This window comes from Physeter macrocephalus, chromosome 6 (genome assembly GCF_002837175.3).
Source record: "Physeter macrocephalus isolate SW-GA chromosome 6, ASM283717v5, whole genome shotgun sequence".
Taxonomy (NCBI): domain Eukaryota; kingdom Metazoa; phylum Chordata; class Mammalia; order Artiodactyla; family Physeteridae; genus Physeter; species Physeter macrocephalus.
The window spans coordinates 80,685,555-80,709,041 of NC_041219.1; the positions used below are offsets into that span (position 1 = coordinate 80,685,555).

A 23,487-nucleotide genomic window follows, 5' to 3' on the forward strand; every position below is an offset into this window, starting at 1 on the left:
CGCAGGCTCAGCGGCCACGGCTCACGGGCCCAGCCGCTCCGCGGCATGTGGGATCTTCCCGGACCGGGGCACGAACCCGTGTCCCCTGCATTGGCAGGCGGACTCTCAACCACTGCGCCACCAGCGAAGCCCTATAATGTCACCTTTATGTATGGTTTATGGGACTACAATATTAAAATAGGTATGCAAGAAAGAAAACTAAATATGTTAGCTATAAAGGATAAAAGAAAGGGAGCAAATGGCATTCTTGATTACGTTATAATTCAAATCAAGGTTTTAGGAAAACAAAAAGGTGTTGCCTTGAAAAAGGATCAACCATGAAAGTTTATCCTTTTAAATAAAAATATTTATTAGTGTGAGTTGTTATCAGTATGAGCACAGTGTATAAAGAAATGAAGCATATGACATTTGTTATGATTTCAGAGTGCAAACATGAATAAATTCCTATCTTCTTCCAAATGTAAACTTTTGGTGTAAAACAACTAAAAGAATTTATGCTTCCTGGGTTTAAAATTACCTCAGTAATGTAGTTTACATGATCAAGAAACTGGATTAGACTATAATGTGATTTTTTACATTGCTACCCATCTAAACAAAGCTGAAATAATACAGACAACTATTTATATTCTGATAGTACCTTGCATGTTTACTTTTATTAGCTATTTAATATTTTATTTTGTTAATGTAGAATTGTTTGGCACTTACCACATTCTCACAAGCAGAAGATTATAGAGTTTATCTTCAGTGTTGTTTCGTGGTACAGCCATAAGAAAAGGCTGACCAAAAAGTGAAGAACCAGTATGGTGGGTGTAACTTGAGTGTCTAAATTTTTCTCTCAGGCAAACAGGAATAATCACATGCTCTGTATCTTCTGTTCTATTGATGTTAATCTCAAACCTATAAGGATAAAATTGACTATAAACTCTGAAAATTTTATGATATTTCTTTTCAATTTCTTCTCAAGTAATATTTGCACAATAGATTTCATACTTACACATAAATATCATCCCGTTCCATTATACTACTAAGGTTTTCATCCATTGCAAATATTCTGTGAAATCTATGATTGTATATATCAGTAACTATCATCTAAAAGGAAATAAATTTCTATTAAGCTGGTTTTACAACAGTGAAAAATTAAACTCCAACTTACATACTTTAAACCCAGAAACATCCTACCTTATCTGCAGGTACTCCTGACAAAGCAGACAACGCTGTACAAAGATCAAGTATGTTTCCAATTTTGGGGACAACCACTTTGTACTAAAAAAACAAAAAAAAATTATAATACATTTATTACTTTGGAAAATATTCACTAGGTGAGATGGACCTTTCGGTTACTTCCTCACATTCACGGTGGCATCTGGCTCACCGTGTCTTGTCTCCAATCTTGGCATCATCCTGGGTGACAAAGTCCACATGGATGGTTTATCTTACTGTTCCCTGACTCCTCAATTCAAAGACCTACACTTGCTTCAACCGTAGTTCACTTCTTGGACCTTGCCATCTTCTGCACCACCTGTGACATCTTAGACTCTTAACTGTTTAATCACTATTTACTTTTCCTGGAAACTCATTCTTTCCTATTCTTGGCTTGCACTGAGATATCTAGTCCTTCTAATTCTCAATTTTCTCCTAGTTTATCAGCTCCCTACTATTTCCATGCCCTTCCACCCCCATGATTCATCCCTTCAACCACTCATTGCAAAAACTTTAATTACTTTGTTATTCAGTTTTATTCTTGCTGTACTTTCTCAGAGTTGTTTAGATTGCTGGAGTAAACTGCTCAACTTCAGAGACTGGTGTACTACAGACTCACAGTGCTCAATCTCAACTGATCCTTCAACACCAGCCAGAAAGTCTTCTGTGTAGCCTTTATTAACTTATTCTCTTATTTTTCTCAATAACTATTTAAAATATTCACCATTTCTTAGGCTTTTAATTTTACCACTTCTCCCCTCACTATCAGCAGAATACCTATTTCACTGAGAAAAATATAGGCTACTGGATAGGAAAATCTCCAACTTACTGTTCCCCCTACAAACTTGAGTCTAAAAGGTCCTTTTCTCTGTCTCTTTTGACACAAGGAAAGAGAATCAGGTGTTACTCTTCCCATTCAAGGCTAACCCTGGCATCTATCCTTTTCTGCCTCCTCTAGAACAGGGGTCCCCAAGCCCTGGGCCACAGACCAGTACTGTTCCACAGCCTGTTAGGAACCGGGCCGCACAGCAGGAGGCGAGCGAGCGAAGCTTCCACTGCCGCTCCCCATCGCTCGCATTACCACCTGAGCCATCCCCCACCCCACCCCACCCCTGCCTCCATTCCGTGGAAAACCTGTCTTCCACGAAACCGGTCCCTGGTGCTAAAAAGGCTGGGGACCGCTGCTCTAGAACATAAACCCAGCAATTATCCTTTATTTCATTTTATCTTGACTCTTATAAAAGCACTGAACTGTATACAAGTCTCAAAAAACAAAACAGTCTCTCACTGTCTCCTAATAATTTTCCACTAATTATCTCCCTTTCTCCTCTGCTTTATAAATAACCTTGTTAAAAGTAATGTCTACACTGACTATCATAACTTCTTTATCTCTCATTCACTTATTTATCCACTCCTGGCTTTTGCCTTCACCTCTTTATTTAACCTGTTACCAGGGCTGTCAATACTATCATTTAACCAAATCTTTATCAGTCCTTATTTTATTGAACTCTCTGCAGCATTACTGCTGACCACTGCCTCCTTCAAAATTTTCCTCTCCCTATGACACTACACTTCTTATTCTTTAATGTCCTGGTCACACCTGCTTTTGAGTAAAGAACTACCCTCTAGCATTATCCTTCAGAGTTTTATCCTCAGCCTTCTTGATTCTATACGCTTTCCTTAGACTAGGTGACAATATATCCCAGTTTGCTTTGGCGAGTCCTAGATTAGCCTGCTGTCCTGGTATAATTATTAATATGGCCCTTTTTATTTTTAAAACAGTTCTGATTTAGATGATCATTTGGGTGATCTCATCCTTCTAACACATTCACTACCATCTTCATAGAGCTCACCACCCAATTTATATCTCAAGCACAGACCTCTCTCCTCTAGTCTACATACATAAAGTCAAGGCCTATTGATATCTCTCCCCAATTTTCCTCATGAATCTCAACTTGTCCAATACTAAACACAGATTTAGGTCATGTTAGGTCAACATATCCAATACTAAAATAGGTTTCTTCTTAAACCTTTCTTCCTACATCTCCCATTAAAACAAAGAGTACCATTCTCTCCTCAGTTTTCCAATTCAATAAACTTGAATACTCTTAATACATTTTCAACTCCTATATTCAACTGGTTCTTCTCTCTGACTGCCATCCTGACACTTAGCTTAAGAGTTCAAGCCCTTGTCCTCTGTCATCTCATCACTGCAAAAGCCTTCTACCTGGTCTTAGTACATCTGATCTAAGCCCCTCCAATCCAATCTTTGCACTAGCCAGAATGTTCTTTCTGAAATACAAATCTGACCACACAATCTCTTTATACTTAATACATTTTAATGGCTCCCTTAGTCTTTTAGGATGAAGTCCAGACTTTCTATGAAAGCACCAAGGTTCTTTGTGATCTAGCTTCTGCTTACCATATTATCTACTTGTAGTTTCCAGAAGTGGGCCGCATTCTCCTTTGCCTTCAGCTCTTTGTACGTGTCACTCTCTTGTTCTATATAATACTTCATTCCCAACTTACATGTGATTAAATTTAAAACCTAATCATCCTTCAGGATTCAGCAAAGGCATCATCACCAGTTTGGGTAGGTTATTCCTTCTGTATATCCCTACAGCACCCTGTCAGAGCACTTTTCACAGTGTATGAAAAGCTTCTTGAGAACAAAGACTAGGAACACCCTTGTATTTCCAGCATCTTGCATAGTATGTGAGTCCAATACGTAACACATGTTCAACACAATTACAAATAAACTTCCATGACTCAAATCAACTTCAGTGATGGGAAAACTCATCAAGTGGGCTAACCTAGCTAATTCCCTTTTCCTCTAGAGCTGGTTAAAGCACAGTGTTAATGAGGTGATCATTTTGGATTTGAGTTGTTACTGTCTCCAAGAGGAAAAAAAAATCCCAATTCCTCTGTGCTGATCATGGCTCTAACCTCCACAAATTTATGCTTCTGGTCACCAAGTGAGAAAAGAGGTAAATTAGTGAAATTCACATTGCTGGAAAATAATTTAAAACCCAAATTACAGAAGACCATTCAACACATACTTTCCAGGTTAATGTGTAATTTGATTTCAATTTGCTTCTACATAATAGATGTTATATTATTGGCACGGGAAAGTACTATCTTTAACAAATGAGTACAGAGAAATAGAGTACATTTATTTTATGTTGCAATAAATTTTTACTCATTTTTTTATACTCCTCTCTTATTCCATTATACTCACTGGCATATATTTGTAAAGTTACAAACTAGAGAGGTTAAGGATGTATTTTAGCATTGCTATACCTTCTCTCCATCGAAAAGAATGTTAAAAATCCTAAACTTCTAAACAAGTGAATAAGTGAGTATCTAAAGGATGTGATTTTAGACATGTGAACATATATGCCCCCGGCCAAAAATAAAAGCAGGTATTTATTAACCTTGCTCATGGATAAGGGCAAGTGCCATGTCTCTCTTGTCCTCTAAAATATTCTCAGCACTGCTGGATGAAATACTGACATGAAGATACCAGGTTCAATGAGTTCATGAAGCAAATATATAAATAGCAAAAGAAATGGGTGAAATTTGCATAACTGAGTACATGACTAGTCTCTACCAACTTTAATTATTTTGGATGAAAGTACTACATTTTTATGAATACTTCATATTCTATGCCCTGTTGACAGTAAACCCAAACACTTCCACTAAATGAACGGTACAATGACAACTTTGTTCAAGGCATACCTTTCATATAGATTTCATGAACACTGCTATGGACTGAATTCTGTTGTCTCAAAATTCCTACGTAAAGCCCTGACAACCAATGTGATGGTAACTGGAGATAGGGCCTTTGAGAGATTTAGATGAGATCATGAAGGGGGGGACCTCATGATGCAATTACCATCCTTGTAAGAAGAGACATCAGAAAGCTTGTGCTCCCAGTCTCTCTCCCTGCCCTGTGAGGACACAGCAGAGGAGGCGGCCATCTGTAAGTGAGGAAGAGTCTGCACTAGAAACCACCGGGCTGGCTCTCTTGTCTTAGACTTCTAGCCTCCAGAACCGTGGGGAAATACATTTCTGTTGCTTATGTCCCTCAGTCTATGCTATTTTGTTATGGCAGCCCGAGCAGACTAATACAACTAATAGGCTCTAACAAACTGCACTTCTGGCTGGAACCCTAAACTAAGATCTTTAATAAAGAATCTTCTAAAGTAGGAACTATGTCTGTTTTGTTTACCAGAGCTTTACAATCAGTAGGTGCCCATGTGAATGAATAAAATTTTTGAACACTTCTAAGTCATGAGGGTTGGGAATACAAAGATTTACAAAGTTCCTTTCTTCAAAGAATTCATGGTCTGGGGACAAAAGTAAAGTAAACCAAAGGTCATAATAAAATTTGGTAAGTGCTATAATAGAAATTAGGGTAACAGAAGGTAGAAAAGGAAGGAAATACTTTTATTAGGGTGGCTCAAGTGTCAGAAAAGGATTAACTGATTAATAAAGGGAGAAAATATAGTGTTTTGCTCCATAAAATGTAAAATAATCCAATTATAACACTAGGCAATAGAATCAGGGAGACAACTGATATTAAGGTCTAGCAGAGGGCTCTTGCATAGACTAAGTGTTATTTGATAACCCAAACTGTTAAAAGATTAGAACATTATTGAAACAAGTATTTTTAGCCTAACTAAATTTCCAATTCTTTTCCAGGTTCTTAAGATGCCTAAAAATTACAGGTATTTGAATATACCATTATCGAAACCATTTCCTCTAAGATCAGGAAGAAGGCAAGGTTACCCACTCTCTCCACTATTATTCAACACAGTTTTGGAAGTTTTAGCCACACCAAACAGAAAAGACAAAGAAATAAAAGGAATCCAAATTGGAAAAGAAGAAGTAAAACTGCCACTATTAGAAGATGACATGAGACTATACATAGAGTCCTAAAGATGCTACCAGAAAACTACTAGAGATAATCAATGAATTTGGTAAAGTAGCAGGATATAAAATTAATGCACAGAAATCTCTTGCATTCCTATACACTAATTACCTAGGAATAAACCTATCTAAGGAGGCAAAAGACCTATATGCAGAAAACTATAAGACACTGATGAAAGAAATTAAAGACGATACAAACAGATGGAGAGATATACCATGTTCTTGGATTGGAAGAATCAATATTGTGAAGATGACTATACTAGCCAAAGCAATCTACAGATTCAATGCCATCCCTATCAAACTACCAGGGCATTTTTCACAGAACTAGAACAAAAAATTTCACAATTTGTATGGAAACACAAAAGACCCTGAATAGTCAAAAGCAATCCAGAGAAAGAAAAACGGAGCTGGAGGAATCAGGCTCCCTGACTTCAGACTAAACTACAAAGCCACAGTAATCAAGACAGTATGGTCCTGGCACAAAAACAGCAATACAGATCAATGGAACAGGATATAAAGCCCAGAGATAAACCCATGCACATATGGTCACCTTATCTTTGATAAAGGAGGCAAGAATATACAATGGAGAAAAGACAGCCTCTTCAATAAGTGGTGCTGGGAAAACTGGACAGCTACATGTAAAAGAATGAAATTAGAACACTCCCTAACACCATACACAAAAATAAACTCAAAATGGAATAAAGACTTAAATATAAGGTCAGACACTATGAAACTCTTGGAGGAAAACACAGGCAGAACACACTATGACATAAATCACAGCAAGACCCTTTTGACCCACCTCCTAGAGAAATGGAAATAAAAACAAAAATAAACAAATGGGACCTAATGACACTTAAAAGCTTCTGCACAGCAAAGGAAAACATAAACAAGAAGACAACCCTCGGAATGGGAGAAAATATTTGCAAACGAAGCAACTGACAAAGGATTAATCTACAAAATATACAAGCAGCTCAGGCAGCCCAATACCAAAAAAACAAACAACCCAATCCAAAAATGGGCAGAAGACCTAAATAGACATTTCTCCAAACAAGATATACAGATTGCCAAGAAACACATGAAAGACAGTACGGGGGTTCTTTAAAAAACCTAAAATAGAACTACCATATGACCCAGCAATCCCACTACTGGGCATATACCCTTAGAAAACCATAATTCAAAAAGAGTCATGTACCACAATATTCATTGCAGCACTATTTACAATAGCCAGGACATGGAAGCAAGCTAAGTGTCCATCGACAGGTGAATGGATAAAGAAGATGTGGCACATATACACAATGGAATATTACTCAGCCATAAAAGGAAACGAAATTGAGTTATTTGTAGTGAGGAGGATGGTCCTAGAATCTGTCATACAGAGCGAAGTAAGTCAGAAAGGGAAAAACAAATTCTGTATGCTAACACATATATATGGAATCAAAAAAAAAAAGGCTGGGGGAGGACAGGAATAAAGATGCAGACGTACAGAATAGACTTGAGGACACAGGGAGGGCAAAGGGTAAGCTGGGACAAAGTGAGAGAGTAGCACTGCCATATATACACTACCAAATGTAAAATAGACAGCTAGTGGGAAGCAGCTGCATTGCACAGGGAGATCAGCTCGGTGCTTTGTGACCACCTAGAGGGGTGGGATAGGCAGGGTGGAAATGAGACGCAAGACGGAGGGGATATGGGGATATATGTATACATATAACTGATTCACTTTGTTATACAGCAGAAACTAACACAACATTGTAAAGCAATTATACTCCAATAAAGATGTTAAAAAAATAAATATACCATTATCTTATCATAATATGAATCAAAACGTATAGCAAGTATTAGTTTCTCTTCCAACAGCCAGTAGGAAAAAAATTACAATAAACATTAAAGAAAGTTCAAGTTGGAAAACTGGGCAATTACTATGTTATTAATCTTTGTAAGCTAATATTCATACCAATATTGTAAAATCAAACCACCTCTCATTTTTCTTTGATAAGAAAAGGTCTTTGAGAATTTTGTTTTTACATGACAAATAATGGTACTTTACACACATCCCTCACCCTTTCAAGATTCTGAAAAGTTGTACTAATTAGTGTATAAAAATCTCTTATGCAAAACTGCTATTATCGAATTGTACTTGAGGCATAAGGACTCAACACTAATCTTTTATAAAAATAACAAATGCAAAGAAATTAATCACTTCCTACCTGCATAGGTTTCGTAAGTGGATCCATTCTAACTAAATAAACTTCCAAGGTACGTTCCTTTTTCATGGGCAATGGAAGTGTCAAGTAACAAAAAGGATCAAATGTTACTGAAATCTTAGCACATTCAGGACAAACTAAAGTTGATTTAAAAAGGCCATGAAATATATCTACTATGATAGAATCATTTCTTTTTAAATGGTTTTCCCAGGCTTCTTCAGCAACTACCTGTAAGGAAAACAGACACATATTACAAAGAGATACCACATTATTATAACAATGGTGACAATAATATGGTTAAATTTACCTTATCTGGTCTTCCATCAGCATCTTTTAATTGTATATATGGTTTTTTCCTAATTCTATTCAAATCCTCATGTAGTCCATCTAATAGGAAAGCTAATAGTTCTTGACAGTCTTGTTGCTGGTATCCAGAGAACTGAGGTGCAAAACGTCCTACCTGTGTCTGTAAGAGATGCAAAACTATAAAATCATTTCTAGGGACAAGATTGATTTAAAAAATATATAGTCGGGCTTCTTTGGTGGCGCAGTGGTTGGGAGTCCACCTGCCGATGCAGGGGACATGAGTTCGTGCCCCGGTCCGGGAGGATCCCACGTGCCGCGGTGCGGCTAGGCCCGTAGCCATGGCCGCTGAGCCTGTGCTCCGCAACAGGAGAGGCCCACGTACAGCAAAAAAAAAAAAAAAAAAAAAAAAAACCCGCAACAGGTGAGGCCCCCGTACAGCAAAAAAAAAAAAAAAAAAAAAAAAAAAAAAAAAAATATATATATATATGTATAGTCAATTTTCATTATTCAGATTCCATATTTGTGAATTCACCTACTTAATAAAATTTATTTGTAACCCTCAAATCAACTTGTGGCACTTTTACAGTCATGTGCAGACATGATAATTACATATGGATAAATACACGTAAAGAATTACATATCTAAAAATATTTTAATAATGAAAACTAATCTGTAAAAGAGAAATGTTGACCTAAGGAGAGAACACTGAGAAAATATGGTATAGTTTTGTACGAAGGATTGGGAAACACTAAAGACTTAAAATTCAGTAACATTTTTGGGTCACTTGAAAAAAGTACAAGGCTCTCATTTAGTTTCTGTGTGTAAAGAGAGGATAAATCTCATAGAGATAAAAAGAATATTCATGTTCATATATAATTTCCTAGTCTTTGCAGTGCTAAGTATTTTTTGATGAGACTGAAAAGAAATGCAAAAGAATAAAGTCAGATATCAAGGACCTATTTACACATAATTGAGAACATCTTGTAAAATGAAACTAATTGGAATCATGGATAAGGGTTGAGAAATGACTTGTCTGAACTAGTTTGTTCTAAGTTTGGAAAGTTAAGGAAGATAAATGCAGGACTTATTTTGATTTGTTTTTTATTTTTTAAGAACTAGTACATAGTTAATAAAATGTTGCCCAGTCCATGTTCTATGTGAACATCATTTAAGTTGTATAAAAAACAGTTGAAAACTGCTTATTTTCTTCAAACGTTTAAAATTTCTCATAAATCTCACCCATATAATTAATTAGGAAAACTTTAACAATATAAAGCTAAATTTCAGTTCAATTCTTATTTGAATGACAAACTAAATTATGTGAGATTTTGATTCTAAGAATTAACTACTTCACAAATAAGAAAAAACATAGAAGTTTAAGAATTATATTGAAAATATATTTAATATTTAGTGCTTACTTTGCAGACCAGTTTCATTTCAATAATTTTTCAAACCAATAATGACTCGCAAAATATAGAGTTCTTAGAGTTTAATGACATGCCCAAATTTAGTCTTTACATTTGTATAAAATATTTATGTAGGTTTCTCAGAGATGTGCTGTATGCTAAAACAATCTGCAAATGCTCACTCCTGTCTATAGTCATTTTGAACCATACCAGTGTTTCTCAAACTTTATTTCATTATTTCCTTTACCATCCTTCAGAACTCTTTTTGGACAGTTTAAATTAATCATCTATTATGTGCCCCACCCTGAAAATTTAATACCATATATGCTGTGTATGTATTTATGTGCTGAGTCCCTTTGGAGGGCCACAAACCATTGTAATAGCTATGATTTTCTACCCCTTTCCCAAAGACTTTTGTCCTCTTGGGTGTGATATAGGCCTTGTTGAAAATGTATTTACCATACTAACCTTAAAGGCTCTTGGTGTCACGTAGCTAAATTTTCCAGACCACATTTGCTTGATCAATTCAGCATAAGATTTAGCTATTTCACCTCTCATTCCTAAGGGATTGTCAAAATTCAGTTCTTCTTGATACTTATCATTCAGGAAATATTCAGTAAGTGGAGGTGTATTGCTCAAACACTGCAAAGAATAAAATATATTTTCAAGTAAAAGAAACCACACGTTAAACATGTTAAAATGTAGAGAGAAACAAAGTGATAATATACAGAGAAAAATTTACATGATGGCCTCTTGCACTACTAAGTAACTGTTCATATAAACACTCAAATGATGTACTCAACTATTCATTTCCCAAATTTCAAGTCAATTACTTATAGTACATGAAAATGCTAATATTTGTTGCTGTAAAATCTGCATTAATTTTAATCAAAGCAAACTACTGGTTAACTGGGAGAGAAGCTCAGAATTTTCTTTCCTTCTTTTACTTGACTGGTAGAAATTATGGATTGTCTAATCGTCCCAAGCATCTGCAAATTAGCCTGAGTAGGTAAAAACTGAGACAGAGCGCAAGCAAGAAACGAACTTTAAAGAGGTATTTACTGCTTCCATTGTCAGCTGCTTATCATGAAAGAGCAGCCTTCTAAACTTTCCTTTGGGATCAACCATTTTTAGAAGGGAGAGTACTGATCAGCTGAACCTCAGAAAACAAACTTTTGTTATGTGAACTCTGGCTAATTGTGTTCTTACTTCTTCTAGCTCTACTTTAATAACACAACAATCCAACTCTCCTTTATGGCAAGATTAAAATTATGAATAAGTTAATTCTTCAGCTCTGTTCCATTTTGAATTAAATAGTTTAGGATTTAAAATAAAATAGACAGTGGAGGTACAGTTTTTCCACGATATTTTATCTCGATGAAATAATTTTTTAAGTTGATAATACCATAAAATGTGACTTCATTTTGAACCGAATATTACTTTATCAAGTAGATGTCTAGAGCCATTAATTAGAACATGTAATGACTGACACAGACATAAGGTCATATAGGTTAACTTTTTTTTGGCTGCAGGAAGATATTTGCCTTGGAGTAAAGTGACAAAGTGCCTTAAGTGAAGCTAGTTGCTTGCACGTTAAGTAGTAGAAACCTGTTCTTATGACAGTTCAGACTTATATTAATGGAAATAAAAGTTTTTTCAAAGCTTGCTTACCACTCATATGGAACAAGTTAAATAGTTTTGGTAACTATGAAAGGTTCAGCCTGCTGAGTTCATGCTGATAACTTGGATGCTATAAACTATGACTATATGTCATATACTGTTTGGCTAAGACTCCAAAATTAAGCATATTCAATTCTTAAAAATAGATTATGGCGTTATATTTTGTGGTTTCAATTATAAATCAATTTATGTGTACTCATGTAACTATGATATCTATTCTGGAATTTTCTAATAAAAATAATACTGTCCAAACTGGTAGTCTGACCCCTACCTCAAGGTAAAAGGGAGAACTCTTTACAATATCATTGAACTTGTTATTGTATTATTCTTAGGCAATGAAAGTACTATCAACAGTTAAAAAATGTTTGAGTTGGGCTATACAGCCTATACAGTTATTTACATGTCCTTTTCAACAGTAAAATATTTTATGTGAACAACAGGTAAGCTACAGTATAGGAAGTAATTAGGGAAGGGATTTTTTTTCTACCTTTCCTCTTAATTCCTTTTATATCTCAAACTTTCATAATCTTACAGGCCTTCTGAGTTTCATTTTCTCTTTACTTTTTGTAATATATGTCATTTTAATTATAAACCCAGCACTGGAGGTAGGGCCAGGCAACCTAGAATACACCATGACTACACAGGGCATAAATGCCATCACTTAGCAGTATCATCTCATTTAGTACAAAAAGGACCAACACTAAATAGTCGATGAGGCAAAATGGAGGTCAGACAGCATTTACAACAATTATCAATTAGTTTTCAAATCCTTATATTTGATCAGCTCAGGGTTATACTAAGAATATAATATTCTACTACTGCGTGTAAAAGTTATATACAGAACCTAATGCTTTACCGTTTAAACACTTCAAAAAATCAAGTTGTGCAAACATGAATAATTCTTGAGCTTTGTTTTTACCTAATTATTCATGTTTATCTGTATCTTGCAAAGAGCTTCCAACTATAATTGAAAATCTTTTCAGCTTTCCATAGCATCCAGAGTGATCTTTCTAAAATTTGCCACTAAAATTTATGACTTAATTATGCCACTTCCTTGCTACAAATCCTTTAATAGCAATTTCAGATTAAAATTTCAAATCTTTAGAAGGGTCTGTCTTTTGCCCATCTATTTAGCTTCATCCCTTGTCAATAAAATACCTTTAAAAAAAAAAAAAAAAAACTTCCATCCCAGCCTTATTTGATTACTTGTGGTTCTTTGACCTCCATGCATTCTCTCACTTTATAAGTTCTCATTACTCTACCTATATGAAATATACCTTCTTTGCCTTACTAATTTCTACTAAACCATTCAGGTATCCTGTCTGGGAAGAATTCCCAGGTTCCCTTATAGTGTTTCTTCCTGTATGTTTCCTTATTGCTTAGTGCTTATTTATTACAGCATTTATTTTATAATACACTGTAACTTTAATTTTTAGGTTGTCTGTCTTGCCAAATGGACTGAGACTTCCACGAGAGCAGGAATCATGATATCCTTTAAATTCATGTCTCTAGCACTGAGCACAATGTCCCTTGGCATTTAGCATGTATACAATAAATGCATGCTTAGTTAAAATGTTTTTTGCCTATATTTACTTATGTATTTATCTATCCCCCATTTCTTCTTCATCTTCTTTTTTTTTTTTTTTTTTGCGGTTTGCGGGCTTCTCACTGTTGTGGCCTCTCCCGTTGCGGGGCACAGGCTCCGGACGTGCAGGCTCAGCGGCCATGGCTCATGGGCCCCAGCCGCTTCGTGGCATGTGGGATCTTCCTGGACCGGGGCACGAAGGTACGCGGGCCTCTCAATGTTGTGGCCTCTCCCATTGCGGGGCACAGGCTCCGGACGTGCAGGCTCAGCGGCCATGGCTCATGGGCCCCAGCCGCTTCGTGGCATGTGGGATCTTCCTGGACCGGGGCACGAACCCGCGTCCCATGCATCGGCAGGGGGACTCTCAACCACTGTGCCACCAGGGAAGCCCCCTTCTTCTTTTATTTAACTCTTTTCTTTCAACGTTTGGCACAGAGTACTCAAATTTTGTTGAATGAAATATCACAAAGTGAGGCAAAAATATTTTTGCTTGTAATGAATAATTTCAAAAGTTTCTTCAAGCACTTCTACCTGAATACTAAACCTAAAAAGACAGCACCTATTAAAAACTCCCTGGTTCCCTTTTGTTTGACTTTCATTTAATCTACCATCTGCCTTGTAGTGGGCCTCTACTTGGATTTTTAAAAAGTCAATAACACAGAGACCAGTGCTTATTTTCATAGTGACTCATGCCGGTTTGAAACTGATTATAATTCACTGATAACAAACTACACAACAAAACACAAATAGTCTTAATAAGTAACTGCCTGTATTTCCTGTCAAAATATCATAACCAATATATTTGAGATAAACTTTATATTTAAATGTTAACTATTAAATCCTAAATGGTCCCCCAAAGCATCTTATTTGCTGAACATAATGTTTTAAGGAACTCACAACCTTAATTTTTCTAAAAATTTTCTAAAACACAGATACAGAAATTCAACAGCCAGTTTAACTGTTCTACTACATAGTTCATAATAGTTTAAAAACTAAACTGATGTTAGACTTTTTCTCCTCACCTTGAAAATACCATAATTTTCTCCTTCACCTTGAATATAATGTTATTATAGGAGTCACTATGTTCTTGAAATAATATGAAAACCAGTTAAACATTAAAAGTCCTCTTTTGGTATAAATTTCAAGGAACTATTGGAATAGAGCTCAAACAACTAAAATATTTCCTCCAGGTGACATCAATATTCAATGCCATCATTCTGGTAGAAGAAAGAAGACCATTTCTTAAATTTGGTCATAATACAGCTTGATTTTTAATTTATGTAACTCATTATTAAATCTTTTAACATGAGGCTATCTTAGAAACATGAACATCTTTGACAATTACAAGAAAATAGGATACTTGGACTGGCTGCCATTAAATACAATGTTTTAAAGAATAAAGATAACTTTCATTAGTTCAATAGTAAAAACTATAACCAGAGTTCTGAAGCATTTCTCTCTAAGATTCTTCTGCTATAAAAAACATCACTTTCCTATCGGATTGGGACTGTTCCAAAACAATTCCTTTCTTAAGGCATATATATATTAGAAGTCCTACATATGTAGACATAGGAAATGTCCTTTTTAACTCATGATACTTTACTCCAGTAATGTAATATGGACTACAAATCATACAACATATGTTGTGCCTATGTGGATATATCTCTTATTCTCAATGTTTCCTGAACTGCAAAATAAAAAAACCCCCCCACATCCTTAACATACATGGTTTTTCTTAGCAAAAACTGAGAATAAAAAAAACCCCACAAAACCTGAGAATATATATGAATGTATGATAAAAACAAAAAGGATTATATAAACAATATTAGTATGTTATTTTTACAGCTACTTATGAGTTTTGTGACATTCTAATAGTCACATGCCATTTTGAGCTTCACCTGTTAATTCATTTGATTTCAACTGCCTGACACTGACAAATGCCAACACTTTCATAGTTTAAGAACTACCTCTTACAAGTCACCACCCAAAAAATGAGGTCCATATATGAAGTAATGTGACTGTTCATAAAACACATATCTCAAGCCACATTTTGTTTGTATTATAATTGTGTCTAGAGTTGGTCCTAATATTGGGTAGAATTCTGTCAAATACCATGTTAAAAATAAAGCAATAATCAGACTGAAGAAAAAGATTCTGTACTAGTAGTTTCAATTCTTGATGCAAAAGAGAAAAAGTAAAAAAGCTACATTAATCAACAGGCAAATGCACTTGTTAACTAGGAAAATTATTTATTTAAATGTTTTTTATGATCCCTAGGCAAGTTAATAGTGTGCAAAACTGACAAGAGCATTTGAAGATCTAAGGATTAAAAAACTAAATTTCACATTTAGTATATGGTAATATGAAATACTAAAATTTCATATTTAGTGTATGGTAGACTTTCGGCATTCATTAATTTAGCCTTTGTGATACAGCATCTTCACAGCTGGCTAACTGGAAGGTTGAGGATATAAGCTAGCATGAAAAGATGTTGATCCATGAGGAATGATGAGAATGGTGTATTATGTGCAAGCCAATCGTTCTGTGAGCAAATGTATCTGTTCCTCAAAATGGCTTTGTAGTTCTCTACTTGTGCTCACATATGCATTTAAAATGGAAATTGCAAGTAAGAGTATTCTTGAACGTGAATTTGAGTAAGGGGTCTTAAGATATATTCCTTAGTTTAACGTATTAAGACTGAGCCTTAGCATGTACTCCTCCCCTTCTTAGAACATTCTTCCCCTGTTAGAAATTCCTACTTATTCTTTAAAACTCATCTCAACATCTCAGCACCTCAAGGAAGAACTAACATTCCTTCTTCTGGACTAATGCTATACCTTGAACTCACTTAGACTGTCCTTATCTTGAGAGCAGAGTCCATGTCTTATTCACCTTTGTAACTTAGCATCTAGCACAATGCCTGGCACATACCGTAATGAAGGTGTGATGAATGAATAAAAACTTATACAGTAAATCAGTCCTTAGAGACTGAGAACAGTGGGAAAACACTTGACTAAGATCTGAATTGCACCCTGTTATATAACTATAACCAATTTAAAGTTCTACAAGTTCAAAAATAAAGTCCAAATAATGCCTAAAGAGGCTTTCCTAATGAAGGAAAAATAACTATTGTGAATACTCCAAAAAATAACTGTCAAGATAAATCCATATAAGTAAAAGATATGTGAAAGAAAAATATTTGGTAATATATTTTCATGAAGACTCTTTTTCCCAAATCAACCTGGCACTAGACACCACAATTCTTAAAAAAATTCTTCTAAATAATCAAGTATCTCATCCAGTGGACATTCTATATGGCTCAATGTATATGGACCTTTAATCACTGTCACCATGAAGAACTTTTTTAAAAGGAATGCATATACCATTGGACTATTTTATAAGGTATTAATTATCTATGAAAAATTCTCTGGTTATACATTTCTGCCCTTAACCCAACATCCTAAAATTGGAGTATTATGTGAATTATGATTCTCTCTCATTACTTAAATTTCATGGAAAGACTACAATGTTTTGTACATAACTTTTCCCTACATACACATGCAAAAATCCTATTCCTCTTACTTTCAAAAAGTTCTTCCATTAAATATGTTCTGATCAGTAAGACTGATGTTTCTCGAGTTCTCTGAAAGAGTGACTCATGTAAGAGTCTCAATTTTGTATCACTATAAACTTCTGTATATATTTTTAAAATTGATGAATTGAAATAAAGTTCTACTATATAACCAAATCTCAAGTCTATAATCAACATATTTTAGGAAATGAATAATTAATAGCCATCCCAATAACTTGTAATGAATCTGGAATTTCCCCAGTACCTGGAAAATAGTCAAAGTAATCCCCTTCAAAAAGAGAAAGTTGTCTTTTGTAATGCTGAATATGAACCACTCCCTTTCTGTTCAGGTGCTCCAGAAGCCCAATTTTCAAGTGATCATGTATGCTCACTATTTTAGTAAACCGGTAACTAGAACAGGAAAGAAAACAAACTTAATTTGTGATTACCTAAAGCCTTTGAGTTGTGTAACTCATTCTGTAACTGATCAAAATGTAACGCCACTCACAACTCTTAAAGCAGCTACACTTTCAAACTGACCAATACTAAAAATAAAAACCCAATCTAAAATGAGGAAACCATTTTATATTCTTATGATTTAAAAAATAAAACCTAAAGTAATCCATGGTTAAAGTAATCTTAGAATACCCCCAAATACCTTATATTGGATTTTAAGATTAGATGGATAAAGAATTTTCAAATTTGTCATGCTGTTATTTTTCAATTCGTCATGACAAGGCTATAAACATTCTAAAAGGGTACTGTATAACTTCAAAGCATTTTATTAAAACTGGGATACTGGCTCAAATTCTGTAAAAAAGTAGTGGATAAGACAGAAAACTACGACGTAGACTTTTACAATGAAGAACTACAAATATAAGCCTGCCCCTTCACCACGGAGGTTTGGAAAATGAGATATTTTTAAGATACTTCATGTTTTATTTTTTGTTATTTTTTTTCCTAGGAAAGGCAAATCTCATTATATTTGGGATCAATTCTGAAGTTTCTCCATATATATTAGGAAAACAAATATAACTATAGCTCTATTTTGCTTTACATTTCCATTCTCTCTTCAAGCTTTCTTTAAAGAACAAATTTGTGTAAGTAAAATATAAGTGGATATAACTTTCTTTTTATTTATTTAGTTTTAAAAAACTTTAAGTATGTTTTCTTCCCTCTCCCACATAGTTAGTGAAGAGAGAACTGCCATACACTTGACTTAAAATATTGAAAATTTACATAAAGTAGTTCTAAAGGCAGTATTTTTGAATTGGACAAAGATGTTCTAACATTTTCACATTTATCATTAATCTGGTCACTATGCTTAGGACATGAATAAAATTAAACTTCATTTAAAGTCCCTGTTGTCACCCTTTCTTCAAATTCTATGTAATCTCTTATCACACTCTACTTGAATTTAATTAAGAATTATTATGAAAGCTTGGGAAGTATGAGAACTAATGGGAAACCTTTTGGCTAGCAAAGAAATGTCAATGCCTTTCCCCTCCTCATCTATGGGATTGAGGAAGGAAAATTTTGTCAAAAGGACTGCCCTGTTACATGCAGTGAGTAAGTCCTGTAACTAGATATGTCACACTTAAAAAAACATGATTATATAAAGACCAGTGATTTTTTTCATATTAAAAGCTGAAAGTAGAAACTGGATAGAAGATCCACTGGCAATAGAGAGAAATTTGAAAGCTTCTGGGATAATGATTAGATCAACAATGATGCTATAAGCTTCAGGTAGTTGTATGATGCTTTAAAACTACTAGATTGTAACAGCAATTGTTTAATTTTTTTTTTAAGTAACAGGCTATTTATTGAATGATTTTTATGTTTAGATATTCAGTTTATGGGAAGCATGCTGAAGCTAAATGGTTCTAATAACAATAAATATTAGAGTAAGTTATATTTATTTTAAAGAACTAAAGCGTATTAGTTCAATTTTAATGTTTAGTAGCTTATTAATTACCTATTAATTACCCTATTAATAATTCAAAACTGGCTCACAATGAAATGAATGCCAATATTTTAAGCAAGATAGTGAAAGGTTTTAAGAAAAAACAAGGGTTTTATAGTTTTGTTCAGTCCCCTGAACATAATATTCAGTAAAGAAACATTTTTGAATAAATTAGTATTAAGAATTATGTGATTTGTTAATCTTTTAGTTATCCTGCTAAGGCATAAAGAAAGGGACAGCAGAATTTTTTTTAGAAGTTTAACTGACTTACTACATTCTTTAAAAGAACTACCAAGTCATATACTTCTCTGTATCATTTCATTACACTAGGCCCATAATTGACAATATTAATATTTAAGCTGAGTTGAAACAGAAATTTAAGGACTATGTGATAACATAACTATGAAGGTTTCTAACTATTTTCATAATAAAAGAGAACTTTAAATTTATTTGATTAATCACTCAACAAATATTAAGAACAGAAGACCATTATGTTAAGAGACTAGAAATACAGAAATTCTGTTCTAAAATGATGTCTTCATGCCATTCACTGTGAAATCGTTCAAGAAACAATTTGCAGAGTAGTAGGGTATGTTCTGCCAAGCTGTGATTAACATGGCAGCCCAATGCAAGTGCTATCAGACTGGCTACATTGGCAGAACATAAGCTGTAGTGTTTATTAGACTTTATATAAATTGGTAGGTCTTTGCAAGAAGTAAATATATATATTACAAGCTATAATTCTTTTAAAAATTATTGTGCTCTTTGACATTTAGACAGTTCCAGAAATATCATTAATCTGGTACAGGTCAAGAACTAAATATTTCAGGCAAATTTTCCTAATGCAGTGTTTCTCAAATCATCTATGTGGAAGGACTAGTATCTTTTTAAATTTTCAAACTGTCACAGACTGATACTTCTATAAAGTTTTTTAGAAAATAAAAATGAACCACTAGAAAAATGAAATAAGAAATAACATACAGAAAAGACCCATTTTAAAATTATTAGATTTAATAGATATGAAACTAACCTAACTGCTATAAAAGTTCTGGATCACTCACTTATGCTTAACTTCTATAGTTATTTTATTGTTGACCAGCACTGTCTCATCCAAACACTGTGAGAAACACTGTTCTAATGTAGTTACTATTATGTGGCATTATACCAAACATTGGGGATATAAAAGAAAACCAAAGATAGCCTCTAACTTCATGATTCTTACTGTGTACTAGGTATTTGTCCAGAAGAGATAGAGGAAAAGGGGTGTGTGTGTATTTGTATGTGTATGCGCATGCACGCATGTGTGTGTGTGAAAGGCAAGGAGGGAAGAGGTAACATTATGTATACAGAGATTTGAAACTTAATGAATTCCAAGAACCTTTAGTTTTGGTTAAAGAGCTAGGTAGGGTCCGGTTTGGATTTTATCCTTTAGGTGATAGGAAATGAGGTTTTTAAAAATCATTAATTAATTAATTTTTTGTCTGCGTTGGGTCTTCGTTGCTGTGTGGGCTTTCCCCAGTGGGGGTGAGGGGGCTCCAGGCGAGCAGGCTTCAGTAGTTGTGGCATGCAGGCTCTAGAGTTGTGGCGCATGGGCTTAGCTGCTCTGCAGCATGTGGGATCTTCCTGGACCAGGGCTCGAACCCGTGTCCCCTGCATTGGCAGGCAGATTCTTAACTACTGCACCACCAGGGAAGTCCCGGAAATGAGTTTTAAGCAAGGAGGTATTTGCTTTTAAAAACTGACTCTGGGAGCAGTGTACTAAATGGATTAGAAGAGGATAAATGATGGAACAAAGAGATGAGTTAGATGTATTTTTCAACAGTTCACTTAAAAGATGCTCAAGTGTTAAAATACTGTACTGACACGAAAGGAAAAGATAGATACAAGTGACATTTAAGAGGTAGTAGAATGAATAGAACTTGTGGTAAGTCTCAGGTTTTGACTTGGGTTAATTAATGGTTGCACCTATAAGGGAGTATAATAAATAAAAGCATTGGGCTTCTAGGAGATACGTTTAGTCACAGACATGCTGAGTTTGAGTTATCTGTAATATTGTTTAGGCAGAAATGTTCATCTAATAGTTATATTTTGGAGGGAAACTCAGGAGGGAGAAGTATGGTGGAGATAGATCTGGGATTTGTCACTTTTAAGCAGATGTCAACTTCTCAAAGGTAAAGGGGCTACAAAGAGCCTAGGAAACAGGGAGTCAAGAATGACCTTACCAAAAACAATTTCTATGGGGTGGTATGATGGTCACAGTGATGACATAACAGCAGTTGATACTTACACATTGCTTGTTATGTGCCAAGCACTTAAGCATGTTATCTTCATTTAACAGATAAACTAAAGTTTCTTATTCAAGGTCACACAACTTACAAGTAACAGAACTAGGATTTGAATCCAAGCAGTCAAGTTGCAAAATCTAAGCTTTAACTACTGTGCTAAGCTGCAGACATGAGGGTTATTGAATGGGACATGAGAAAGTAGGGAGAAAGGACAGACCACCCTTTTCAAGGTGAAGGGTCCTCCTCACTCCATCTCCCTCCCACCCCATTAAAAAAAAAGAGTTGACCATGCATATATGAGGAAAGGAAGACAGTGAAAAGGTGCGGTTAAAGATATAGAACAAAGAAGAGACAATTAATGGAACAAGTCTCAGGGAAGGTAAGAGAGGTCTCAGGAAGATGGTGGCATAATTATGATGATATAGATACTTTTGGTATGGTATTCAATGAAGGTAAGAGGAATCATAAGTATATATCTTGCTATTAAGAATTTCCTTATGAACAGTTAGTAATATTTTGGTCAAGAACTTGTTTTTAATTTCTTTTAAAAACAGTTACTGAAAGCTTTCTCTTGGGCAAGGCACATAATGCTTAGACAAGCCCTGGGCAATACTGAAGAATTACACAAAATACCTTAATCATATACCAAAACTATTTAAAAATATATGTATTCATTCATATATGCATAATAGATATGTATGTGTGTATGTATATTGGAGTGTGTGTGTCAGTCAATGATTCAGTTTATACTCAAAACAAAATCTCTCTAAATAGGACTTCCCTGGTGGCACAGTGGTTAAGAATCTGCCTGCCAATGCAGAGGACATGGGTTCGAGCCCTAATCTGGGGAGATCCCACACGCTGTGGAGCAACTAAGCCCATGTGCCACAACTACTGAGTCCGTGTGCTGCAACTACAGAAGCCTAAGCACCTAGAGCCCACGCTCCACAACAGAAGCCACGGCAATGAGAAGCCCACGCATCGCAATGAAGAGTAGCCCCCACCTCGCCGCAACTAGAGAAGGCCTGCGCACAGAAATGAAGACCTAAAGCAGCCAAAAATAAATAAATAAATAAATTTATATATTAAAAAAATCTAAATGAAGACATATTTTTAATTATACATGGGACTTGATTATAAAGCAAAGAGTGATTTTTCCAGTAAATACTTCAAATTCATATGAACATCATTTTTTACTTAATTACTTTAGGAGACTATATGTTTGTTTCATTGATATTGTCACTGCTCAAAATATTTAGGTACTTCTCTTTTTAGAGTTGGCAGACGTATGAAAAAGCATTGCTGTCTAGCATCCAGGAAGGTCAGTATGTGTTTACTGAGTGTGTGAACAATGTGGTTTTTACTATGGTAAAATACGATTTCTTTTTTAAAAAAATATTTTTATTGGAGTATAATTGCTTTACAATGGTGTGTTAGTTTTTGCTTTATAACAAAGTGAATCAGCAACACACATATATATGTCTCCATATCTCTTCCCTCTTGTGTCTCCCTCCCTCCCACCCTCCCTATCCTACCCCTCTACGTAATCACAAAGCACTGAGCTGATCTCCCTGTGCTGTGCGGCTGCTTCCCACTAGCTATTGGTTTTACATTTGGTAGTGTATATAGGACCATCCACCTCACTACAAATAACTCAATTTCGTTTCTTTTTATGGCTACGAAATATTCCATTGTATATATGTGCCACATCTTCTTTATCCATTCATCTGTCGATGGACACTTAGGTTGCTTCCATGTCCTGGTAATTGTAAATACAGCTGCAATGAACACTGTGGTACGTGACTCTCTCTGAATTATGGTTTTCTCAGGGTATATGCCCAGTAGTGGGATTGCTGGGTCATATGGTAGTTCTATTTTTAGTTTTTTAAGGAACCTCCATACTGTTCTCCATAGTGGCTGTATCAATTTACATTCCCAACAGTGCAAGAGGGTTCCCTTTTCTCCACACCCTCTCCAGCATTTATTGTTTGTAGATTTTTTGATAATGGCCATTCTGACCAGTGTGAGGTGATAACTCACTGTAGTTTTGATTTGCATTTCTCTAATGACTAATGATGTTGAGCATCCTTTCATGTGTTCGTTGGCAATCTGTATATCTTGTTTGGAGAAATGTCTATTTAGGTCTTCTGCCCATTTTTGGATTGGGTTGTTTGCTTTTTGATACTGAGCTGCATGAGATTCATCCTTTGTCAGTTACTTCGTTTACAAATATTTTCTCCCATTCTGAAGGTTGTCTTTTCATCTTGTTTATGGTTTCCTTTGCTGTGCAAAAACTTTTAAGTGTCATTAGGTCCCATTTGTTTATTTTTGTTTTTATTTCCATTTCTCTAGGAG

General features: G+C 35.0%; 1 protein-coding gene across 5 annotated transcripts in view; it reads right to left on the reverse strand.

Moving 5' to 3' along the window:
- Nucleotides 1-23,487, reverse strand: part of USP15 (ubiquitin specific peptidase 15) — a 141,571-nt gene that overhangs the window by 32,606 nt on the left and 85,478 nt on the right. For 3 of the 5 annotated variants that reach the window (XM_007105257.3, XM_007105256.3, XM_007105258.4), the window contains 6 exons: nucleotides 10,517-10,690; nucleotides 8,644-8,802; nucleotides 8,340-8,564; nucleotides 1,180-1,263; nucleotides 995-1,089; nucleotides 706-897 (listed from right to left, as the gene is read on the reverse strand). In XM_007105257.3, the coding sequence (XP_007105319.1) occupies nucleotides 706-897; nucleotides 995-1,089; nucleotides 1,180-1,263; nucleotides 8,340-8,564; nucleotides 8,644-8,802; nucleotides 10,517-10,690 (929 nt within the window). Of the gene's footprint in view, nucleotides 1-705; nucleotides 898-994; nucleotides 1,090-1,179; nucleotides 1,264-8,339; nucleotides 8,565-8,643; nucleotides 8,803-10,516; nucleotides 10,691-17,149; nucleotides 17,296-23,487 lie in introns of those variants that run through there. The other 2 variants (XR_003680304.2, XM_055085567.1) reach the window with 2 other exon arrangements.